Source organism: Tachypleus tridentatus, unplaced genomic scaffold (assembly GCF_004210375.1).
Source record: "Tachypleus tridentatus isolate NWPU-2018 unplaced genomic scaffold, ASM421037v1 Hic_cluster_1, whole genome shotgun sequence".
NCBI classification, from domain to species: Eukaryota; Metazoa; Arthropoda; class Merostomata; order Xiphosura; family Limulidae; genus Tachypleus; species Tachypleus tridentatus.
In genome coordinates this window covers 31545000-31568747 of record NW_027467777.1, presented here as the reverse complement: position 1 = coordinate 31568747, position 23748 = coordinate 31545000, and the positions used below count along the sequence as shown (strand labels likewise).

The window sequence follows — 23748 nt, the reverse complement described above, 5'->3', positions numbered from 1 at the left end:
TTTATAAACAAACTTACCCACATTAATATCAGACTCATGGTTGAGAAATGTTTGTATTGTCACTGTTTTGTGAAACTGTTTTGATGATTTGACGTTCGATATATTATAATAAAACAGTCTTTATCACATATACTTTTATTTATAACTTTTATTTTTTCGTCAATTTTAATGACATGGAAAGGATGTCAGTTGAAAATATAGACTTTAATTTTAAAACAAAAATTTTAAAGGTTTTGTTTTGTTTTTAATTTACGTGCTCAACTCAAGATTTTCCAGCTTCGACGAGAGATGTCGCTGTCGGCGCATCACCCCCAACTGCACCAGCAAAGGATGAACATTGATGACATCTGATAGAATCTGCTGAACAATATTGTAGAGACTGGCAACATGTTTTGCCACTACAGCAACAGACGCCATTACGATATGGGCAACAACCGAAACTGCCATTAGGACGCAAGCAACAAGTGTACCCGTCAGGGCAGGTCACTCCATTTCCACAGTAAACAACAGCTACGGATAAAATAAATCGTTCATATTACATTATGTGTTAACAATAGAATGTTTATCACTGATCGTTTCGACTCTCTCAAGTAATATCATAATAACCTTTATTTTACTTCACACAATCAAGAGACTAAGTAAAGGAAAACATAACTTTTAGCTGTTGTCGTTATTAAACACGTGACAGAGGTAGACAAATGGCTAGTCCTGTACCATGTGTTTCTACACCAGTGAACCAATACCAAGTATTTTAATTACTGTGTAAACAAGTGTTTTATATCTAAAATTAATATGAACACTAAAAAGAGCATTACTTCTATAACAGTTTAACCCTCAATTTTAATATTATAAGACGTATAATAACATGTCTGTGATAAAGGTTTTTCAGTTCAACTATTTTAAAATAAATTCTGAACAATATAAAAATATAACTTGGCGAACTAGCTGAATTAATTATATATTATGTGCACGTCCATCTGTTAATGTATGTGACCTAATTCTCATTTTACTTCTTGTTTCTCCGGACGATGGCGCTGTAGATGACAATAGAAACATGGAGAGACTGGTTCAACAAAGGTAACTGTTTATTTTATGAAAGTTTTACCGTGTAAAACAGTTTAGTAGATTTTAGTTTTATCGTGTTGTATAGCTTACGTTCAAGTTGATGATTTAGTAGGAAGTCGTCCTTAGTTTGTTAAAACGTATTTCGTTCCACAGATTCCAACAATTCCTTTGCAGAATCAGATCACGTGATTAAATACATAATAAAGACAAACCGACGTGTAAAATCAAAAATCTTTCACAAACTTACCATAAGCGTTTCCCGCTAGGACGACAAGAGAGAACAGAACCAGGAATGCGGTCTTCATGTCTACAGTATACGAATCACAAGACACTGAAGAGATTCAAAATAAATCAAAACAATTTATTAAAACAGGAACAAAACTTACAAAGTAATTCCAAAAAAACAAACAATTCTGTTTTGAGAAATTACAAAGACGTAATTCAGTGTTGTTGTTAAACTGTGATTTGTTACAAATATCACGAATGATAATTTTAACACGTTAAAAAACAGTATCTTACTTCACTTGTTATTCAGAGAAAAATGTTTTATTTTGAACATGCTAAGAAAGTTATTACTTCTAAAGTTATAAAACAGATAATTCACACATAATGTATCAACATAAAGATATCCTACCTTCCGGTGATTTTCAGTTAACTTCACTTGCTAGTTTTGTTTATTGTTTCAGACAGTACTAGAAATACTGACCTGTCCATATCTTTTATAGTAAAATGTTCACCAAAAAATACGAAATGAGATTTGTCAGAAACTGTTTCACCATATCTAACTCCACCTTGATCTGAATATAAAAAACTTGTATTATCCAACACTTTACTAGTTGTTTCGTAATATCCCGAAGCTTTCTTGGAAGTGTTTATTTTCTCATTGTTAATTGGTTCAATATTTTTATTCCAGTTACAGGTAAATATTCCTCATGATCATGACCAGTGACACGCTAAAAAATCGGGTTTCGATACTTGCCCTAGGTAAAACAGAAATAAACCAATACACAGATTTGACAACAAACAAACTGACCAACTAAGGTCAAAATTTGTTTAAAAGGAGCTCTTTGTCTCTCTCAGTGTCGAAGTGTTACGTAAAAAACAACTGTCTTCACCCAATCTTTTACATGTTGAAAACTAGACAAAAATATTTGTCTATTATAATATGTTTGTCGTGAGAGTTGTTCATTTCATGAGACGACACTTTAAGTTACAAACAAACATACAATATGAAGAAGCCATATATAAACGTACGTTCATATTAACTTTTTTAAAGGGTATTTAATACCTTTTATGGTCGCACAGAATTAGGCTTATTAAGCTAAAATTCAAGGTTAAAACCCTTCGGTGGATGCGTTGGATTACCATATGACTTGGGTTTATAAACGTTTATTAAATTTCGAGTAAACTCATTCATAGGTTATCCAAAACAGTCCCTACTTTCAGTCGAATTGGCCGTAACATTATAATTTTGATATGACGAATAGTAGAGACTATGTTCGGTAACACAATTAGAACAAAATGTGTTTCTGTATCAGTGATTCTCAAACGATTGTGCTTTTATAGTTGTGTTTCTGTATCAGTTATTCTCAAACGATTGTGTTTTTATAGTGGTGTTTCTGTATCAGTGTTTCTTGGACTTGTCTAAAGGATTTTGTCTCATCTCTGGTTGGCTTCTTTCAAAAAATAGCGAAAAACGTTAAAAGGATTAAACACCCGTAAGTTAAGATTTGATACATTGAAGAAAAGGCAGCTAATTAAAAGCATCTACCGCCAACTCTTAGGCGCTCTATTCGAAAAGTAGTATTTCACTTTTACTCTTATAACGCATGAGCGGTTCCAAAGTGTGAAACATAGGTTTGTGTCAACAGGACATAAACCGAAAATCACCAGATTGATTGACGTCTAGTTTATTAATCCAGAGAGCTATCTCACCTAGAATAATGTAAATATGGCTGTATGAGTTAAACTGTTGTAATACTGTAGCTTTACAGAAGCTCTAAAGCGAGACATTATAATCACAGATGTTCCTTACGATGTTGCAACATAATAATTATAAGAACTATGTGACACGAACTAAACAAGTCTGTTTTCTGGATAAGACATGAAATATAGAAAATAAATCATAATTTTGTCAAATGTAAATATGATATGAATCTGAAACATGAATCGTAACACGAAATAAGAGCCAAGATTGGCAATTTCGAACAAGATACATGTGTTACAAGTTTAGTAGAAACACAAAGTATTGTTTTGGCCCTCAAACTTGACTTGGATATTCAATATTAAGAACAACTGGTTCGTACGTAAACAGTTTTCAACTTCAAGGTCACGAACGATACATCGAATTCACCGACTTGTTAAGCCTGAAATTCACCGTTTTATTTTTAAATTTATCATAAATCTACAGTCTTTGTCTTTTATATCTTCCCAGCAGGTTACGGAATTTTAAGCAACGTTTACGAGTCTTTCACATGTTTTTGTAATTACCAGAAAAAAGAAAGTAGTTAAACTTCTATTTTAATTATTAAATGTTGAAACCATCTTGTTACTGGATCGGTCTTAACAATACTTTCTAGAAACGTCGCTATAAATATATATATAAATAAAATAATCACCTTAAAACCATTCATTCCTTCACAGTGGGTATGGCATGGCCAGGTGGTTAAGACACGCGATTCCTAATCTGATGGTCTCGGGTTCGAAATCCTAGTCGCACCAAACGTGCTCGACTTTTTAAGTATAATGTGACGGTCAATACCACTATTAGTTAGTAAAATAATAGTCTAGAGTTGGAGGGATTTTGTGATGACTAGTTGCTTTCTTTCCAATCTAAATTGCTAAATTAAGGACGGCTAGCGCAGATAGCCGTCGTAAAGCTGTTTGCGAAATTCGTAAAAAACTCTATTCTTCAAAGTGTTTTATCTTTCTTTACTTATCTTGTGTAACGCACATTTTCGAGTTACTGACAAATATATATTTTGTTTCTTTTAGAACAAAGCCACACTGGGCTATCTGCAGAGAATCGAACTTCGAATGTTAGAGTTATAAGTTCGTAAACTTACCGATGTCCCACGGCGGGAGAACAGTGACAAATATTTATACACCATGGGTACAACGTACTTTGAATAACAGTTACCCAAAATGAAATGTCCCCCTTCGTTGGCTCAAAGATTAAGTTTGAAGGCTTATAACGCTAAAATTTGGGTTTCGATACCCGTTATGGGAACAACACACGTATCCTATTGCGTAGGCTTCTACCTAATAAAAAACAAAACGAACATTTTTCAATGAACACAAATCTCGCTACACTTTCCAACTCTTTCTCAAGTTAACTGTTTACTGTAATTACAACATAATACATTTTGACTTATGTCGTAATGTTTATAAAATATTTAGTGGTCTGGAACAACGACTTAAGTAACTTGAGACAAACACACAGACAAGTTGTGTTCCTTCACCTTTATTACATTCTGTACCAGGGTTTTAGTAGACATACATATGACTTATAACTCTAAAATCCGGATTTCGATACCTATCATGAAAGAAGAACAAATAATCCATTGTGTAACTTTGTGAAGTACAAACAAACCAACATTAGTGACAGTTGAGCTACTAACGTCAGATAGTCAGTAGGTTAGACTGAACAAAGTCACAGAAGTAAAGTGATCATTGTATCTTTACTACTTTACCGGAAGATAGGTTGTCACGCGCTGGCCGTCCCTCAGTAAACAGTTGAAAGACCGGTAGTCATCCTCACCCACAGCCAACTCGTGGGCTACTCTTTCGCCCAAAGACACATTATAACGATCCTACGGCTTGAAATGTTTAGCGGGAGACGAATTCAATCAGACGACTCTCAGATTCTGAGTTGAGCACCCTCACTCAGCTTCAAACAAACACGAGGTGAGAGAGAAGTTTGAAATAATTATAACCACCGAATAATACAATACATTACATTACGTGTTTAGACACTACATGTTATAAGATAACCAAATCCAATAGTATTTATATCAGATATCAAATAAACTATCTTAGTTTTTGTTTAGTTGTCACAGTACGAATAAGATGTGGTGCAAATTATGAATGTAAAAATAATGTTAAAATGATCAAATAGTAAGAGATGACAAGTAAAGAAATGTGTATTTTAATAGATAAAAAAACTTGAAATACACAATATCGTTGCGTATAGACGGCGCTCTGTTAAATTGTATTATAGTAATGTTTAATACAAAGAACACGAAAGAAACCTTAGTTACGTATATATATATATATATAAGTGTACACCGTGTTGTAAAAACAGCTGGTTTGGGTTGAGAAAATTTTTATGTAGAGGAGCAAACAACGTTTCGACCTTCTCCGTTCATCGTCAGGTTCCCACAAAATGAGAAAAGTAACTGACCTCTCACTGACCACATGTTTGAAGAGAGTTGTGTAACTGAGTGTAGGAATGTAGAGGGCGAGTTTAGATGTTGGATTACATTTATTAATATAGGTATAAATGTGTTCCTTTGTATTGGTTTATTTTGGGCTGGAGGTTATTGTATAAGTAAGGGTTCTTTAATTTTGCGTTTTTTTATGTTTGTTTCTTTATTTAATGTTTGGGTATTTTCTATGGTTATGTTGTGTTTATTTGATTTGCAGTGTTCGAAAACATGTGAAGTTGAACACGAAGAAAGCAATCACATAACCTTAAAATTACAAGAACCGATACACAATTTAAAACAAAAAATCCACCGGAAAATCACCCATACTGGACTATACATTCCATGGGACTTAGCACATGAAACAAAACAAAAACTCAACACACTAAGAAACCAAATAAACACAGCCATAAAACTATGCTCACCAGATAAAATTAACGATGAATTAGACAAAATAAAACAATACTTCATCAACATCAATAAGTTTCCTCCACAAACCGTAGAAAACATTATACACACACAGAAAGACAGAAAGCAAAATCAACCAACAAGAGTAAATATACCTCACAATTTATAAAATCACGAAACCATATACTGCTGCATACCATATATTCCCGACATCAGCAGACAAAAAACCAACATCTGGCAAAAACTAGCAATAAAATATGACATTCCATTCAATTCTAAATTTTTCAAAAACCAGGCCCAAAATTGTAAAAACTACACTGACAAACACCACACCAACATTATTTATAAAATACAATGTGATAACTGCCACGACTTCTATATTGGAGAAACAAGTTGAAAAATGGAAACCAGATTCAAAGAACATAAAAAGTCACATTCACACGTTTTCGAACACTGCAAATCAAACAAACACAACATAACAATAGAAAACACTCAAATACTAAATAAACAAACATAAACAAACGCAAAATTAAAGAAGCCTTACTTATACAACAACTCAAGCACAAAATAAACCAAAACAAAGGAATACCTTTATACCTATATTAATAAATATAATGAAACATCTAAGCACGCGATCTATCTTCCTACACTCAATTACACAACCCCCTTCAAACATGTGGTTACCTCTTTCGTTCTTTGTGAATCTGACGATGACCGAAGAAGGTCGAAACGTTGTTTGCTCCTCTACATAAAAATTTTCTCAACCCAAACGAACCGTTTTTACATATATATTTTTTCGTCATCACTGATTATAAACCGTATTGTTTACAACAACAAATATTCCGATTTCATCACACATCAAACTAGGTAACTTTCCACGATTCATCCAACTTAATTTCGACTGGAACAGTTGAACGAAATATATATTCTGTTGTTAAGTAACATTACTTCAAAAAACGCACTGACTGCCACGTGTCACAGACTGAAATAATTCAACAACAGTTAGTCACGAGCGGTATAATTCAGCTGAGGATATACGCATGTGTCACGTGCGGTATAATTCGGTTGAGGATATACGCTGCCAGAGGTACGAGAATCTATTGGGACCTATTTTAGGTCAGGATAAAAGTGCGCATGTCCTTACACTCCTAAAAGGATGACACATTTCTTTTAAATGCGACAGCGTGTGTTGAAAGTGGTCAGTTGTTTTACCGACACTGTCCTATGTTCTTCAAAATTAATGAAACATGTAAAATAAACACGTACTTGTCTTCATGTTAGAGTTTAGGTATCACAGCTCTCGCCTTTAACACTCAGCACGGAGTAGAAGTGACGGTAGAATAGGAGAAGGAGAGACTCACAGAGCACTTGTGGTATTCTATGTTGCACTATCTTACCTTTCTGGTAATGACCCATAAGTAACAGGCGGCCCAAAGAGGAAACAAACGACTAAGTAAAAACATAATGCAAGGAAAGTAAAAAAGCATTTTGCATTTATTTGATTTAATCAACAGACGACCAGATATGAAAAACATAGCACTTTTATTAGGCCTATCTTTAGATGAGTCTAGATGTGTGTGAAACCTGTTTTTAAATTATTTATATATCAAACTCCTAAACTGTGTTCCAAGCTCAGAGAAGTTAGTATTATACACGCGAATGTATAATGTTATCCTTTCAGAACACATGCACTACAAACATCACTAACCTGTCAGTGAAAAATATCGCTACCAACCTTTATAAAAGGAATTATTTTTTACAATAGCCATTCTTAAGAGAAAGCTTCTGTAATATTGTAGAGAAATGACTTATGAAATAATTAACTAGAGTGAAAGGAAATTACCAATATTATTTCTAAACCAACGTTTTAATGTTAAGAACTTCACAATCGACTAGAAACTTCCACGTGTGATCACGTTTCTAAAATAACTTGAAATGTTAAACTTACTAACAAAAGAAAGTGAGAAATAACAGTTATGAATTTACATACCACGAGTGTGCGCAGTTTAGGGTATTCAGGAATTTATTTTGAAGGAATTCGTAAACCTGTTTCGCTAATTTTAATGTATTTCACATAAAACAGAAACTAAAATATACTAAAGTCAAGTAAGTACAAGCTCTTGAGCGAAGTAAACAGGCGTGGACTGGACTAATGAAATATCTAGGGAAATCCTGGTGGGAGCCCTTGGAAAAGTACATTGTTTTGTTATTTTTATGAAAACTTTGTTCCAGCTATCTTGACGGTAAACTTCTAGAGTCCAGTTAACCCTAAAGGTAAATATATGAAGAAATTAGTGAGAAACAATTTCTTGAAAGGTACACAATATTTTTAACATATACAACTAATACCATGTATTATGTGATACAACTCAACATAAATAAATAGCTCTATGATGTATAAGGGATAAGAAAACATAACATTATACACGAAACGGTGTATTCGTGAAATGTGTCAGTTCTAAATGCTGGAATACAAGAAACAAAGTTAACATAAAATTGGTTTTCAAAAGCATGTATTTTCTTATTTTTTTTATAACAAAGCCACTTCGGGCTATCTGCTGTGACCATCGAGGGAAACCGAACCCCTGACTTTCGCGTCGTAAATGTTTAGACTTACTGCTATTCCAGCGGTGAACTTTCAAAACAGAACAAAACAAAATATTCCCGAGACGATCTACTTGTTCGCATCATAAATTAACGAAAATTAAGTGATAAAGCTACAGTGTTGTTTATTCGTGACGTTAAGTGATGAAGCTACAATATTGTCTATTCGTGACGTTAAGTGATGAAATTACAGTATTGTTTATTCGTGACGTTAAGCTGTACCGTGGGAGCCTTTCAGAATTTAATTTACTTATGTTTTACTAGTAAACAAAAGAAGAGAGTACTTATGTGATAACTGTGAGCTTTTCTATGTCTTCCTTTTTAACTAGCCACTAATAAACATTACTTTGTGTTCATATAACATTATGAGTCATAACTTGTATTTGTTAGGATACACTTACAGGTCTCTGTGGATGACGTCAACAAAGGAATACTTCCGATAAGCGTGACATTTTGAGCCATGGTTCGATAAATAAATGAAATTATAAAGTCACATTATGACTTGAATTTGGCTATCTTTTTGTGTTGTCTGTAAAATAAAACTAAAAAAAACAACTTTTTGAATTTTGTAGTTGTACCAGTAAAAAATTAACTTGTTTCTATACAACTTACAAAATTTTAAGCATATTTACCACGTTAAAATGTAGATACATTGAATTTTTTGTTTATTATGACTAACCCTAATTGTTAAGTTATATAAATTTTGTACGTCCAACTTTGGATCTTTTCTCACTCTGTACAATAGAATTGGAAAATCTGTTATCGGGAACCGTAATTGTGGACTTCCAATAAATTAAGTACAAAACATTTAGCATCATTCACTCGTAATTAAACATTAAGAAAAGTCACAAAACATACCACGGTTTGGACCTGGTAAATACGACTGTAATGTAACTAACAATTACTTTGAGTTGTAGTCTAGTGATCCAAAATTACAATAAGACATAAACATTATTAGCACGAGAACAACAGAGAAAAACAAATGTTTAGTTTCTTATTGAAACACAATCTTTACCATTACTACTGTATTATTAGGTAATTCAGAAATATAATGATTGAATCACCACGAATCAAAAGCCAAGATCAAATTCATCTAAGACATGTACCAGTCTAACGTCGAACATTTATACGATTTTTATAGAATGATATTGTTTAATTTTTATTTGTGATTTTTGTGACATAAATACTTGAATCAGCAAAGTAAAATGTTGATGTAACTGGGAAACACCTCAGAACATTTTCTCATAATATTTAGTGTTAACAATATTAATCTCAGCTATTGTTAATTACTTAAACAGAGCTGAATTGATAAGTATTAATAACATGTGACTAAAATGTGCTGCCATCTGGTGGTCATGATGTAGGAATTATTACATTGATGTTTTCCACTTTTATTATTATTGTAATAGCTATATTTCATGTTTTTAATGAAAGTATAAAATGAAGTATATTAGACCATTTGAATCAATCATCTAATAATTTATATATTAGTTCATAAACTGTATGTACACTGTAAATAATTATTTCTATCACACATGTAACTGTTGTTTAGACAGCTTACACTTCCAGTTAAGACAGGTGTTTTTTCTCATAACTTCATTTCTAATTTATTTACCATGACGGATGTAGAGTATAAGTCGTTATCTATTTATCTAACCAAAACATTTTCTCCATATATTGAATAGAACCACAAAAATAATTAACATTTGATACTCTCACAGTTAGAAAAATAGTTATGATATATATATATATAACAACCATTACTCTATAATATAATAGAGTTTAAATAAAAGATCCTTCACCATGACTATACACGAGAGTCTGGTTACATTTTTCCTAAAATGATTTTTAAATGTAGACCAGTTCTTAACAAACTGGTATTCTTTTAACATAGAGTAGAACTTTTATTTTATGAAAGTTTTACTGTTTATATCAATCAATCTCATGAAAAGTTTGAGTTGGTTATATTGAATCATTTTAATGTAATCAGTAGTATACCTGTTGGTGATATGAATAGATTTAAACATTACTACTTACTAACACAAACAGTTGTTGTAGGACAGAGTATCTTATTGTAACTGTTTAATAAGTTACAATAATTAACTTGATACCATCATTATTGTAGTGTTTAATAATTTACATCAATATTTAACTTGATACCATCTTCACTGTAAGTGTTTAATAATTAACATCAGTAGTTAACTTGATACCATCTTTATTGTGAGTGTTTAATAATTTACATTAGTAGTTAACTTGATACCATCTTTATTGTGAGTGTTTAATAATTTACATCAGTAGTTAAATTGATACCATCTTTATTGTGCTTAATAATTTGCATCAGTAGTTAACTTGGTACCATCTTCACTGTAAGTGTTTAATAATTTACATCAGTATTTAACTTGATACCAGCTTCACTGTAAATGTTTAATAATTTACATCAGTAGTTAACTTGATACCATCTTTATTGTGTTTAATAATTTGCATCAGTAGTTAACTTGATACCATCTTCACTGTAAGTGTTTAATAATTTACAGTAGTTAACATTATCTCATATTTATTGTAAGTGTTTATTAATTTACAGCCCAGTCACTAGGTTGTTGTTTGTTTTATTTGTTTGAAAGTTGTCTGTACAAACAACTTGCTTTGGTAGTTTATGTATGAAGTTTTATTTAAATTAAAACAGGTTACCTGTGTATTTTTTAACAGTGGTTTACCACTAGAGTTCTGTTTTTAGGATATTTATATATTTAACAGTGGTTTACCACTAGAGTTCTGCTTTTAGGATATTTATCTGTTTCTTAATAATTGTGAACTTTTCACTGCTTTGTTGTTTGCTGTGCTACAAAGAAAAATACTGTTTTCAAATTGTTTGCTCAAAGAAAAGTTTGAAAATTCCTCTTTACTAGAAACTTAGCAACAGGTTACGAGTGACAGAAATAAGAGCTAAAACTTAAATTTTTTAATATATACTTGTATATCGGTAGAAAAGATAATAACTTCTTCATTATTGTAATGTTAGACATTTTCTGGTTCTGTCTTTCGTAGTGGTTTATTTATGTACTTGTTGTAGTTTTAATTTTTCTTTGAGGACATGTAGTTTAATAACGTCTGTATCAGTACTGTTTCCATCAAGGTGTTTTACCATTCATTGGTTAAAGTTACATCAGGATTGGAGAATGTAAAAAGAACTGTCACCATATAACATTAACATATACCAAATCAGTGTTTGTATTTATTCCAGTGTATATTATTTTATTACATAATATATTTATATGATTTTATTATATAAAGAGTAATCTAAATCTAGAAAGGTCAAAACGTTGTTCTCTCCTTATCAATAAAAGTGTTAATACCAGCCATTCTGAGATACATTTTTATTTCAAGTGGGTATCACATCATCAGGGGTAATTTAAATTTTTGTGATGTCATACAGGTGATGATATGTCAAAATTCTATAAATATAATCTCAAAAAGAAATTTTTACAATAATTTAGTTACCAGATATTCATACCATTTATATCCTACTCCGAAATGTCTCACATTGCTTAAGAACTGAATTTATATCTGTTGTGGTATCAGAGTGTTCAGAAAAATTAATTTAAACAAGAAATTACCCATACCAACTACATGAGAGACTGCTTCCTTGAAGAATCTATAATTTTTCACTTGCTACATTTCATTTCTGCCATCAGAAATTCTATTTCCAGGACCACAAAACAGTTTCTAACTAATGTGCCTGTTGTATCAACTCTTACCATCACTGGGTTACTGGGATTTTTATGATCTCATTCAATCAGTTGTGTTCATTTGTACATGACATGTAAATTATTTTCCAGCATGGTGGTTGTCCATGGAATAATACCATCTGTTTTGAAGTTATCTTCTCTCATATGCTCATCTTCATTTTAACTCTTTTAACATTTCTGCTAAACCTTCTTTGAAACTATTTCCAGCTTCATCTGCTGTACATGTGTTTAATTTTTAATGTTTTCAATTTGAGTACTAAAGCTACAAACAGGAGCATGGGAGTACAGTATGTATCTAGTCATCATCTTGATGTGGTAAACACCACAAGTTGAAGTCGTTCCCTCTCACTGACATTGTAAATCTTATGTTAGTTAAGAAGATGCACACAATATTTGTTTTATCATAAAGTCCTTTTCATCAAATCTAGCTTCCTAATTTCGGTATATCTGTCATCAACCTCTTCCACAAAACAAAAATAATTTCCTGTCTCATATTTATTTTGCTTACTTATTTGATAAATGAAAACCTCCATACATTAAAAAATACTTCTCTTGTTTATCAAATAATAACCATTTTCATTTAGCTTACAGTTCATTTATCCATTACATTAATGTAATGTAAGAAATGTAGAAGTCTACTATCTGGATTACAACAAGTACACACTCTTTACTATCTGTGTTACAACAACACAAGCTATTTAATATCTGTGTCACAACAGTACAAGCTCTTTACTTTTGTATTTGTTTATCAGTTTTGTTTTTAACGAAACATTTTGTGTAGGGTTTAATTTTGTCTATCGTGTCACTTCTGTCGTTTAAAAAACACTGTTGTGTATCAGGTAGTCGTTTATTTCATGCTGTCTTGAAACTACATTACAGTTAAGTTTCACTTTCTAAATAATCGTTCCCATAAGAAATTTTCTTCTCGTTTTTTTAGATATTTCGCTACTAAACCTCTTCTTGTGATATTTTCAAACGCTGCATTTCTAAGCCTTGTTTCACCTTTTTTTTTTAACATTCCACTACTGAACCTTCTTTATACGACATTTTGGTATACGTTCTAATAAAAACGTTTAAATTGGTTTTTCTTCTGTAAATTTGGTTATCTGCTTTTTGTAGTTTAGTCTTTTGTTTCTGAAATTTCTTATTCTAGTTTTCTTATTGTCGTTTATATTTCTGTTCCATCAGTTTATATCAAACCCTTGTCACACCAAACATGCTCGCACTTTCATTGTGGTGTTTCTGTATCAGTGATTCTCAAACTACTGTGTTTTTATAGTGGTGTTTCTGTATCAATGATTCTCAAACGACTGTGTTTTTATAGTGGTGTTTCTGTATCAGTGAATCTCAAATGACTGTGTTTTTATACTGGTGTTTCTGTATCAATGATTCTCAAACGACTGTGTTAGAAGAGTGGTGTTTCTGTATCAATTATTCTCAAACGACTGTGATTCACTGTTGTATATTATTTCGAAGGCGTTTCTTCACATTTCTGTCCTCTGTCTAACGTTTGGAACTAGAACTATCTGTTATTTCTATTATGTTTGTTGGTGTTTCTCACACGCTATATTGATTTCTCACTTAAGTGTGTTTAAAGCAATCTATGTATCATGAGCTACTATAGAAGAATATCTTTTATATACATAGTACACAATAATTATGGAAAACGTATGTCTGCCCGTCTGTGTTACACTTTGCAGAAAAAAATACTTTCTCACGATTCAGCTCCATCTACAGTCTTTCTATAAAAAACTCAGACTCGACTTTCGTCCTGTAAGAAATATGTTTACTTGACCCACAATATTATTCAGTTATAAACACGTGACTTAAAGACAACTCAGGTCAGTTTTAGGTTTCACCAAGAATTATTTGCAATAGTAAGACGTAATTCACAGTGTAAATAAATGTAAATTGTAAACCATGTGTGTTTCATGTCACAATCATTATGTATGCCTGAATGTTCTATAAAGTTGTGTTTCAAAAGAGGCTGATCTTCTAACTAGATCTGACAGCTCCTTTCTTGGACTTGTCTAATGGATTTCGTCTTATCTCTGGTTGGCTTCGGCCCGGCATTGCCAAGCGTATTAAGACGTGCGAAACGTAATCTGATGGTCGCGGGTTCGCATTCCCGTCGTGCCAAACATGCTCGCCCTCCCAGCCATATGGGCGTTATAATGTGACTGTCAATCCCACTATTCGTTGGTAAAAGAGTAGCCCAAGAGTTATAGGTGGGTGGTGATGACTAGTTGCCTAAGCTCTAGTCTTACACTGCTAAATTAGGGACAGACAGCACAGATAGCACAGATAGCACAGATAGCCCTCAAGTAGCTTTGTGCGAAATTCAAAAACAAAGAAAACAAACTGGTTGACTTCTTTCAAACATCATCGTAAAACGTCACGAGGATTATACACCCCTAATTTTTGATTTGACAGATTAAAGAAAAGGCAGCTAATTAACAGCATCCTCAGCCAACTTTTGCGCACTCTATTCGAAAAGTAGTATTTCACTTTTATAACGCGAGATTCTGCGCTTTGAGCGGAACGAGACAAGATTCGAGGTCTGTTAAAAAAATACGCGGACTGTTTGAATTGCGCGGCTCCAGTTGGTTTCAGTGGAATTCGCTTGGTGTCGGTAGGTTCGCATAGATCAGCTGATTACGACGCCATTTCTTGATTGCAGATATCTTCATTTGTGTATTAGTTACGCGGTTTTAAGTGAAGTGCGATTTTTTCGTTTGGCGGATTTCAGAATGAATGACCTGAAGGAGCAACGACTTGTTGTGAACTTTTGTGTTAAACTTGGAAAATCTGCGACTGAAACATTTGCTATGCTTAACACGGCTTACGGTGATGTTGCTATGAAGCGTACGGCATGTTTCAAGTGGCATGAACGTTTTAAGGATGGTCGACAGTCCATTGAAGATGATGAGCGTCCTAGACGTCCTTCCACGTCAACTGACGACCCACACGTCGACAAAATCAACACCCTGGTGCAGGCAAATCGACGTCTGACTGTTAGGGAGCTTGCTGAAGAGTTTGGGATATCAGTTGGATCTTGTTACGAGATTTTGACCGAAAAATTGAAGATGCACCGCGTTGCTGCGAAATTTGTGCCTCAGAACTCGTGCGTTTTTGGCCAAACACTCGATTACTGTTCTTCCCCACCCCCCCCCTACTCCTGACCTTGCTCCTTGCGATGTTTTCTTGTTCCCCAAACTCAAAAGACCCTTGAAAGGAAGAATATTTGAGACGATTCCCAAGATTAAGGCAAATGCGACGAAGGAGCTGGAGGACATTACAAAAGAAGCGTACCAGGACTGTTTCAACAAGTGGAAACACCGTTGGGATAGGTGTGTGCGTTGGGGAAGAGAGTGCCTTGAAGGGGTCCCAGACCTGTAACTTCTAAATAAAGTACATTTTGTTTTATGACGCGAGTCCGTGTATTTTTTGAACATCCCTTGTATACCTCTGAAGGCTTCCAAATTCTACGTGCTCTACGACTTATTTTAGTTTCATACTCTCCGAGTTCCTACTATTCACCTCGAGTTTCACGCTAGTAGATACAGAGACAGAAGACCTTATTACTTTAAGAAGTAACCCGAGACTGCAAGTTTCACGAAGTTCAACAGAGAGGCGTCATGTCGGCCAGAGTCCGAGCGGTCAGACACCGTGGAGAACGCTGTAGCGTCCGATAAAGAGGGAACAAGTCCGTGTAGAACAGGGACCAAAAGTATGTCTAATGACTGTAGCCATATAGTAGATGATAATTTAAAATTAAAATCCCTGATGTTTATTGCTGAAAAAGAACTAAAAGCCAAACTAACTCCTGCTAAATATGCTACTGTAAGAACAAGAAAAACAAAGAACACTTATTAAGGATATTTTACTTTCAACTTGTGATGATAGTGTAGCTAATAAGCCTTCAGTGTTAGATAACGACAATCCAATAACTCGTAGTTTAAGTATCTCAAACCCCACCCTGGATATTCCACAACACACAAATTCTGAACAAGACCAAGTTCTTCCTGACGACGAAGGCTTCGCGCTCGTGCAGACTCGAAGTCAGAAAAAAAAAACTAAAACAAAAGTCAACCGATCTCGACAAACGTACACAACCCGTACACTTATTTTACTTTCAACTTGTGGTTTGTATTGTCACTGTTTTATCAAACTGTTTTTGATGATCTGAAGTTCGACACATTATAATAAAACAGTCTTTATCACGTATACTTTAATTTATAACTTTTATTTTTCTCCTCAATTTTTAGTGACATGGAAAGCATGTCAGTTAAAAATATAGACTTTAATGTAAAACAAAAATACCAAAATAATTAAAGGTTTTTTGTTTTGATTTTAATTTCTGTGCTCAACTCAAGATTTCCTAGCAGCGACGATAGATGTCGCTTTCGGTGCGTCTACCCGAACTGCACCAGCAAAGGATGGACATCGATTACATCTGGAAGAATCTGCTGAACACGAATGCAGAGAAAAGCAACATGTTTCTCCACTACAGCAACAGACGGCATTGCGAAGTCCGCAACAACCGAAACCGCCATTAGGATGCAAGCAACAAGTATACCCGTCAGGGCAGGTCCATCCATTTCCACAGTAAACAACAGCTACGGATAAAATAAATCGTTCATATTACATTATGTGTTAACAATAGAATGTTTATCACTGATCGTTTCGACTCTTCCAAGTAATATCATAATAACCTTTATTTTACTTCAAACTATCAAGAGACTAAGTTAAGGAAAACATAACCTTTAGCTGCTGTCGTTATTAAACACGTGACAGAGGTAGACAAGTGTCTAGTACTCTACCATGTGTTTCTACACCAATGGACCAATACCAAGTATTTTAATTACTGAGTAAACAAGTGTTTTATATCTAAAATTAATAAAAAAACCTAACAAAGAGCACAACTTCTATAACCGTTTAACCCTCAATTTTAATATTATAAGATGTATAATAACATGTCTGTGATAAAGGTTTTTCAATTCAACTATTTTAAAAATAAATGGTAAACAGTTTAAAAATATAACTTGGCTAATTAGCTGAATTAATTATATATTATGTGCACGTCCATCTGTTAATGTATGTGACCTGTTTCTTATTTTACTTCTTGTTTCTCCGGACGATGGCGCTCTAGATGACAATAGAAACCTGGGGGAGATTGGTTCAACAAAATTAACTGTTTATTTTATGAAAGTTTTACCGTGTTAAACAGTTTAATAGATTTTAGTTTTATCGTGTTGTATAACCTACGTTCAGGTTGATGATTTAGAAGGAAGTCGTTCATTCCACAGATTCCAACAATTCCTCTCCAGAATCAGATCACGTGATTAAATACATAATAAAGACAAACCGATGTGTAAAATCAAAATTCTTTGACAAACTGACCATAAGCGTCTCCCGCTAGGACGACAAGAGAGAACAGAACCAGGAATGCGGTCTTCACGGCTACAATATACGTGTCACAAGACACTGAAGAGATTCAAAATAAATCAAAACAATTTATTAAAACAGGAACAAAACTTGCAACGAAATTCCAGAAAACAAACAATTTTGTTTTGAAAAATTACAAACAGGTAATTCTGTGTTGTTGTTAGACTGTCATTTCTTACAAATATCACGAATGATAATTTTAACACGTTAAAAAACAGCATCTTACTTCACTTGTTATTTAGAGAAAAATGTTTTATTTTAAACATGCTAAGAAAGTTATTACTTCTAAAGTTATAAAACAGATAATTCACACATAATGTATCAACATAAAGATATCCTACCTTCCGATGATTTTCAGTTAACTTCACTTGCAAGTTTAGTCTCCTGTTTCAGACAGTACTAGAAATACCGAATTGTCCATATCTTTTATAGTAAAATGTTCACGTAAAAACACGAAATGAAATTTGTCAGAAACTGTTTCACCATATCTGACACCACCTTAATCTGAATATAAAAACTTGTATTATCCAACACTTTATTAGTGGTATTGTAACATCCCGAAGAATTCTTGGAAGGGTTTATTTTCTCATTGTTAATTGGTTCAATATTTTTATTCCAGTTACAGGTAAATATTCCTCATAGTCAGGACCAGCGACACAACATGACATCAACAGAATCACGCTGAAATTCGGGTTTCCAAACTTGTCCTTGGCAAAGCAAAGATAAACCAATATACAGATCTGACCTTGACAACAAACTGAGGTACACATTATGGAAAGGAGCTCTTTGCCTCTTTCAGAGTCGAAGTGTCACGTAAAAAAATCTTTTAGACGTTGAAAACTAGACTAAAATAATTCTCTATTATAATATGTTTGTCCTGAGAGTTGTTCATTTCATGAGACGACACTTTACGTTACAAACAAACATACAATAGGAAGAAACCATTTATAAGCGTAGGTTGTTGTGATTTCATTATTTTATAGTCGCACAGCAATAAGCTTTAAGGCTTACAGGGCTAAAATTCAAGGTTCAAACCTTTCGGTGGATGCGTTGGAATCCCATATGACTTGCGTTTATAAACGTTCATTAAATTTCGAGAAAAGTTATTCTCAAACGACTGTGTTATTATTGTGGAGTTTGTGTTTGAGTTATTCTCAAACGACTGTGTTTTTATAGTGGTGTTTCTGTATCAGTTATTCTCAAACGACTGTGTTTTTGTCGTGGTGTTTCTGTTTGAGTTATTCTCAAACGTTATAACGTCCTAATGGTTGAAAGGACGGTCATGCTTGGTGGGATGGGGGGTTCGAACCCTGACCCTGAGATTGTGAGTTCTAAATGGCTGTGTTCCACTGTTGTATGTTATTTAGAAGGCGTTTCTTCACATTTCTGTCCTCTGTCTAACGTTTGGAACTAGAACTATCTGTTATTTCTATTATGTTTGTTGGTGTTTCTCACACGCTATATTGATTTCTCACTTAAGTGTGTTTAAAGCAATCTATGTATCATGAGCTACTATAGAAGAATATCTTTTATATACATAGTACACAATAATTATGGAAAACGTATGTCTCCCCGTCTGTGTTACATTTTGCAGAAAAAATACTTTCTCACGATTCAGTTCTATCTACAGTCTTTCTATAAAAACTCAGACTTAACTTTCGTCCTGTAAGAAATATGTTTACTTGACCCACAATATTATTCAGTTATAAACACGTGACTTAAAGATGACTCAGGTCAGTTTTTTAGTTCACAAAGAATTATTTGCAATAGTAAAACGTTATCTACAAGGTAAATAAATGTAAACAGTAAACCACGTGTGCTTCATGTCACAACCAGTATGTATGCCTGAATGTTCTATAAAGTTGTGTTACCAAACAGGCTGATCTTCTTACCAGATCGTGCTTACAGCTCGTTTCTTCGACTTGTGTAATGGATTTCGTCTCGTCTCCAGTTGGCTTCTTTCAAACATCAGCGAGAAACGTCACGAGGATTATACACCCCCCTAATTTTTGATTTGATAGATTAAGGAAAAGACAGCTAATTAACAGCATCCACCGCCAACTTTTGCTTCCTCCATTCGAAAAGTTGTATTTCACTTTTACTCTTATAACGCATGAGCGGTTCCAAAGTGTGAAACATAGGTTTGTGTCAACAGGACATAAACCGTAAATCACCAGATTGATTGACGTCAAGTTTATTAATCCAGAGAGCTATCTCACCTAGAATAATGTAAATATGGCTGTATGAGTTAAACTGTTGTAATACTGTAACTTTACAGAAGCTCTAAACCGAGACATTATAATCACAGATGTTCTTTACGATGTTGTAACATAATAATTATAAGAACTGTATGACACCAACTAAACAAGTCTGTTTTCTGGATAACACATGAAATATAGACAATAAATCATAATTTTGTCAAATGTAAATATGATATGAATCTGAAACATAAATCATAACACGAAATAAGGACGTAGATTGGCAATTTCGAGCAAGATATATGTGTTACAAGTTTAGTAGAAACACAAAGTATTGATTTGGTCCTCAAACTTGACATTCAATATAAAGAACAACTGGTTCGTACGCAAACAGTTTTCAACTTCAAGGTCATAAACGATAGATCGAATTCACCGACTTGTTAAACTTGAAATTCACCGTTTTATTTTTATATTTATCATAAATTTACAGTTTTTGTCTTTTTATATTTTCCCAGCAGGTTACGGAATATTGATCAACGTTAACGAGTCTTTCACATGTTTTTGTAATTACCAGAAAAAAGAAAGTAGTTAAACTTCTATTTTAATTATTAAATGTTTAAACCATCTTGTTACTGGATTGGTCTTAACAATACGTTCTAGAAACGTCGCTATAAATATATAAATAAAATAATCACCTTAAAACCATTCATTTCTTCACAGTGGGCATGGCATGGCCAGGTGGTTAAAACACGCGATTCCTAATCTGAGGGTCACGTGTTCGAATTCCTAGTCGCACCAAACATGCTCGACTTTTCAACTATAAAGTGACGGTCAATCCCACTATTCGTTAGTAAAATAGTAGCCCCAGAGTTGGCGGAGTTTGGTGATGACTAGTTGCCTTTCCTCCAGACTTACATTGCTAAATTAAGGACGGCTAGCGCAGATAGCCCTCGTGCAGTTTTTAGCGAAATTCAAAACAAACCAATCCTTCAAAGTGTTTTATCTTTCGTTACTTAATTTTTCTGACGCACTTGTTCGAGTTGTCTCACAACATGGGGTTTCGATACCCGTGGTGAGTAATGTAGAGACAGCTGGTTGAGTAGCTTTGTGCTTAATTTCAAAGAAAGAATCTTGATTTGTGTAACGAACATTTTCGAGTTACTGATAAATATATATTTTGTTTCTTTCAGAACAAAGCCACGGTGAGCTATCTGCAGAGAATCGAATTCCGAATGTAAGAGTTATAGGTTCGTAAACGTACCGATGTCCCACGGCGGGTGGAGTAGGACACATATTTATACACCATGGGTACAACGTACATTTAATAACAGTTACCCAAAGTGAAATGTCCCCCCCCCGTTGGCTCAAAGATTAAGTTTGAAGGCTTATAACGCTAAAACTTGGGTATCGATACCCGTTATGGGAACAACACACGTATCCTATTGCGTAGGCTTCTACCTAATAAAAAACAAAACGAACATTTTTCAATGAACACAAATCTCGCTACACTTTCCAACTCTTTCTCAATTTAACTGTTTACTGTAATGACATTATAATACATTTTGACTTATGTCGTAATGTATATAAATTATTTCGTGGTCTGGAACAACGACTTAAGTATCTTGAGACAAACACACAGACAATTTGAGTTCCTTCACCTTTATTACATTCTGTTCAAGGGTTTCAGTAGACATACTGATGACTTATAACTCTAAAATCCGGATTTCGATACCTATCATGAAAGAAGAACAAATAATTCATTGTGTAGCTTTGTGAAGTACAAACCAACCAACATAAGTGACAGTTGAGCTACTAACATCAGATAGTCAGTAGGTTAGACTGAACAAAGTCACAGAAGTAAAGTGATCATTGTATCTTTACTACTTTACCTGAAGATAGGTTGTCACGTTTTTGTTTTGTTTTTGAATGTCGAACAAAGCTACATGAGGCTATCTGCTTTGGCCTTCCCTCAGTTAACAGTTGAAAGACCGGTAGTCATCCTCACCCACAGACATCTCGTGGGCTACTCTTTCGCCCAAAGACACATTATAACGACCCAACCTCTTAAAGTGTTAAACGGAAGACGAATTCAATCAGACGACTCTCAGATTCTGAGTTGAGCACCCTCACTCAGCTTCAAACAAACACGAGGTGAGAGAGAAGTTTGAAATAATTATAACCACCGAATAATACAATACATTACATTACGTGTTTAGACACTACATGTTATAAGATAATCAAATCCAATAGTATTTATATCAGTTATCAAATTAACTATCTTAGTTTTTGTTTAGTTGTCACAGTACGAATAAGATGTGGTGCAAATTATGAACGTAAAAATAATGTAACAACATTACATTAATGTAACAAATAAACAAGTTCACATATTAAAGGATCATTTCTTGGGCAGAAAGCTACAGTATTAATTTTATATTTTTTGTTAACGGTACAAACGTATGACGTTTAGTTTTTAACATGTAACATGACCATTATTATTATATATAATCTTAAAGTGCCATGTTCAATATAGCTCCTTTTTACAGGTGGGGCGTGGAGAAAAGAGGGGATAAACACAAGAAGTACTGGGTACGTAATCTATCTGTTTAAATAAGTTAAGAAAGGTGTATAGTCTTGTAGCTTTACAGTAACTGTTGTAGTCATGTTATGTAGCTTTACAGTAACTGGTGTAGTCATGTTATGTAGCTTTACAGTAACTGGTGTAGTCATGTTATGTAGCTTTACAGTAACTGGTGTAGTCATGTTATGTAGCTTTACAGTAACTGGTGTAGTCATGTTATGTAGCTTTACAGTAACTGTTGTAGTCATGTTATGTAGCTTTACAGTAACTGGTGTAGTCATGTTATGTAGCTTTACAGTAACTGGTGTAGTCATGTTATGTAGCTTTACAGTAACTGGTGTGGTCATGTTATGTAGCTTTACAGTAACCTGGTGTAGTCATGTTATGTAGCTTTACAGTAACTGTTGTAGTCATGTTATGTAGCTTTACAGTAACTGGTGTAGTCATGTTATGTAGCTTTACAGTAACTGGTGTAGTCATGTTATGTAGCTTTTACAGTAACTGTTGTAGTCATGTTATGTAGCTTTACAGTAACTGGTGTAGTCATGTTATGTAGCTTTACAGTTAACTGGTGTAGTCATGTTATGTAGCTTTACAGTAACTGGTGAGTCATGTTATGTAGCTTTACAGTAACTGGTGTAGTCATGTTATGTAGCTTTACAGTAACTGGTGTAGTCATGTTATGTAGCTTTACAGTAACTGGTGTAGTCATGTTATGTAGCTTTACAGTAACTGGTGTAGTCATGTTATGTAGCTTTACAGTAACTGTTGTAGTCATGTTATGTAGCTTTACAGTAACTGGTGTAGTCATGTTATGTAGCTTTACAGTAACTGGTGTGGTCATGTTATGTAGCTTTACAGTAACTGTTGTAGTCATGTCTTGTAGCTTTACAGTAACTGTTGTAGTCATGTTATGTAGCTTTACAGTAACTGGTGTAGTCATCATTTATGTAGCTTTACAGTAACTGGTGTAGTCATGTTATGTAGCTTTACAGTAACTGTTGTAGTCATGTTATGTAGCTTTACAGTAACTGGTGTAGTCATGTTATGTAGCTTTACAGTAACTGGTGTAGTCATGTTATGTAGCTTTACAGTAACTGTTGTAGTCATGTTATGTAGCTTTACAGTAACTGGTGTAGTCATGTTATGTAGCTTTACAGTAACTGGTGTAGTCATGTTATGTAGCTTTACAGTAACTGTTGTAGTCATGTTATGTAGCTTTACAGTAACTGGTGTAGTCATGTTATGTAGCTTTACAGTAACTGGTGTAGTCATGT

The 23748-nt window shown here is 33.8% G+C and overlaps 1 protein-coding gene across 4 annotated transcripts; it reads right to left on the bottom strand.

Moving 5' to 3' along the window:
* Window positions 1–229: 229 nt before the first annotated feature.
* LOC143241952 (progranulin-like) lies at window positions 230–18150 on the bottom strand. 4 transcript variants are annotated; one of them, XM_076485270.1, is made up of 3 exons: window positions 18037–18061; window positions 1313–1396; window positions 230–510 (listed from the first exon to the last, which is right to left on the bottom strand). In XM_076485270.1, exons 2-3 carry the CDS (start codon window positions 1368–1370, stop codon window positions 263–265), a joined length of 306 nt encoding a protein of 101 aa, XP_076341385.1. In that variant the 5' UTR covers window positions 1371–1396; window positions 18037–18061; the 3' UTR covers window positions 230–262. The 4 variants fall into 4 exon arrangements, with proteins under 4 accessions (XP_076341385.1, XP_076341386.1, XP_076341383.1 ...); XM_076485271.1 differs by lacking the exon at window positions 18037–18061 and adding an exon at window positions 1700–1789 and having other exon boundaries at window positions 1313–1372; XM_076485268.1 differs by lacking the exon at window positions 18037–18061 and adding an exon at window positions 1700–1825 and having other exon boundaries at window positions 232–510.
* Between the last annotated feature and the right edge of the window lie 5598 nt (window positions 18151–23748).

What these genes read in the sequence shown, in the direction of transcription:
- LOC143241952 (XM_076485270.1), bottom strand. Translation starts at nt 1,370, where the DNA reads ATGAAGACCGCATTCCTGGTTCTGTTCTCTCTTGTCGTCCTAGCGGGA. An exon ending in CCTAGCGGGAAACGCTTATG is followed by an intron (nt 511 to 1,312) that starts GTAAGTTTGTGA and finishes TTTTATCCGTAG; the next exon opens with CTGTTGTTTACTGTGGAAAT.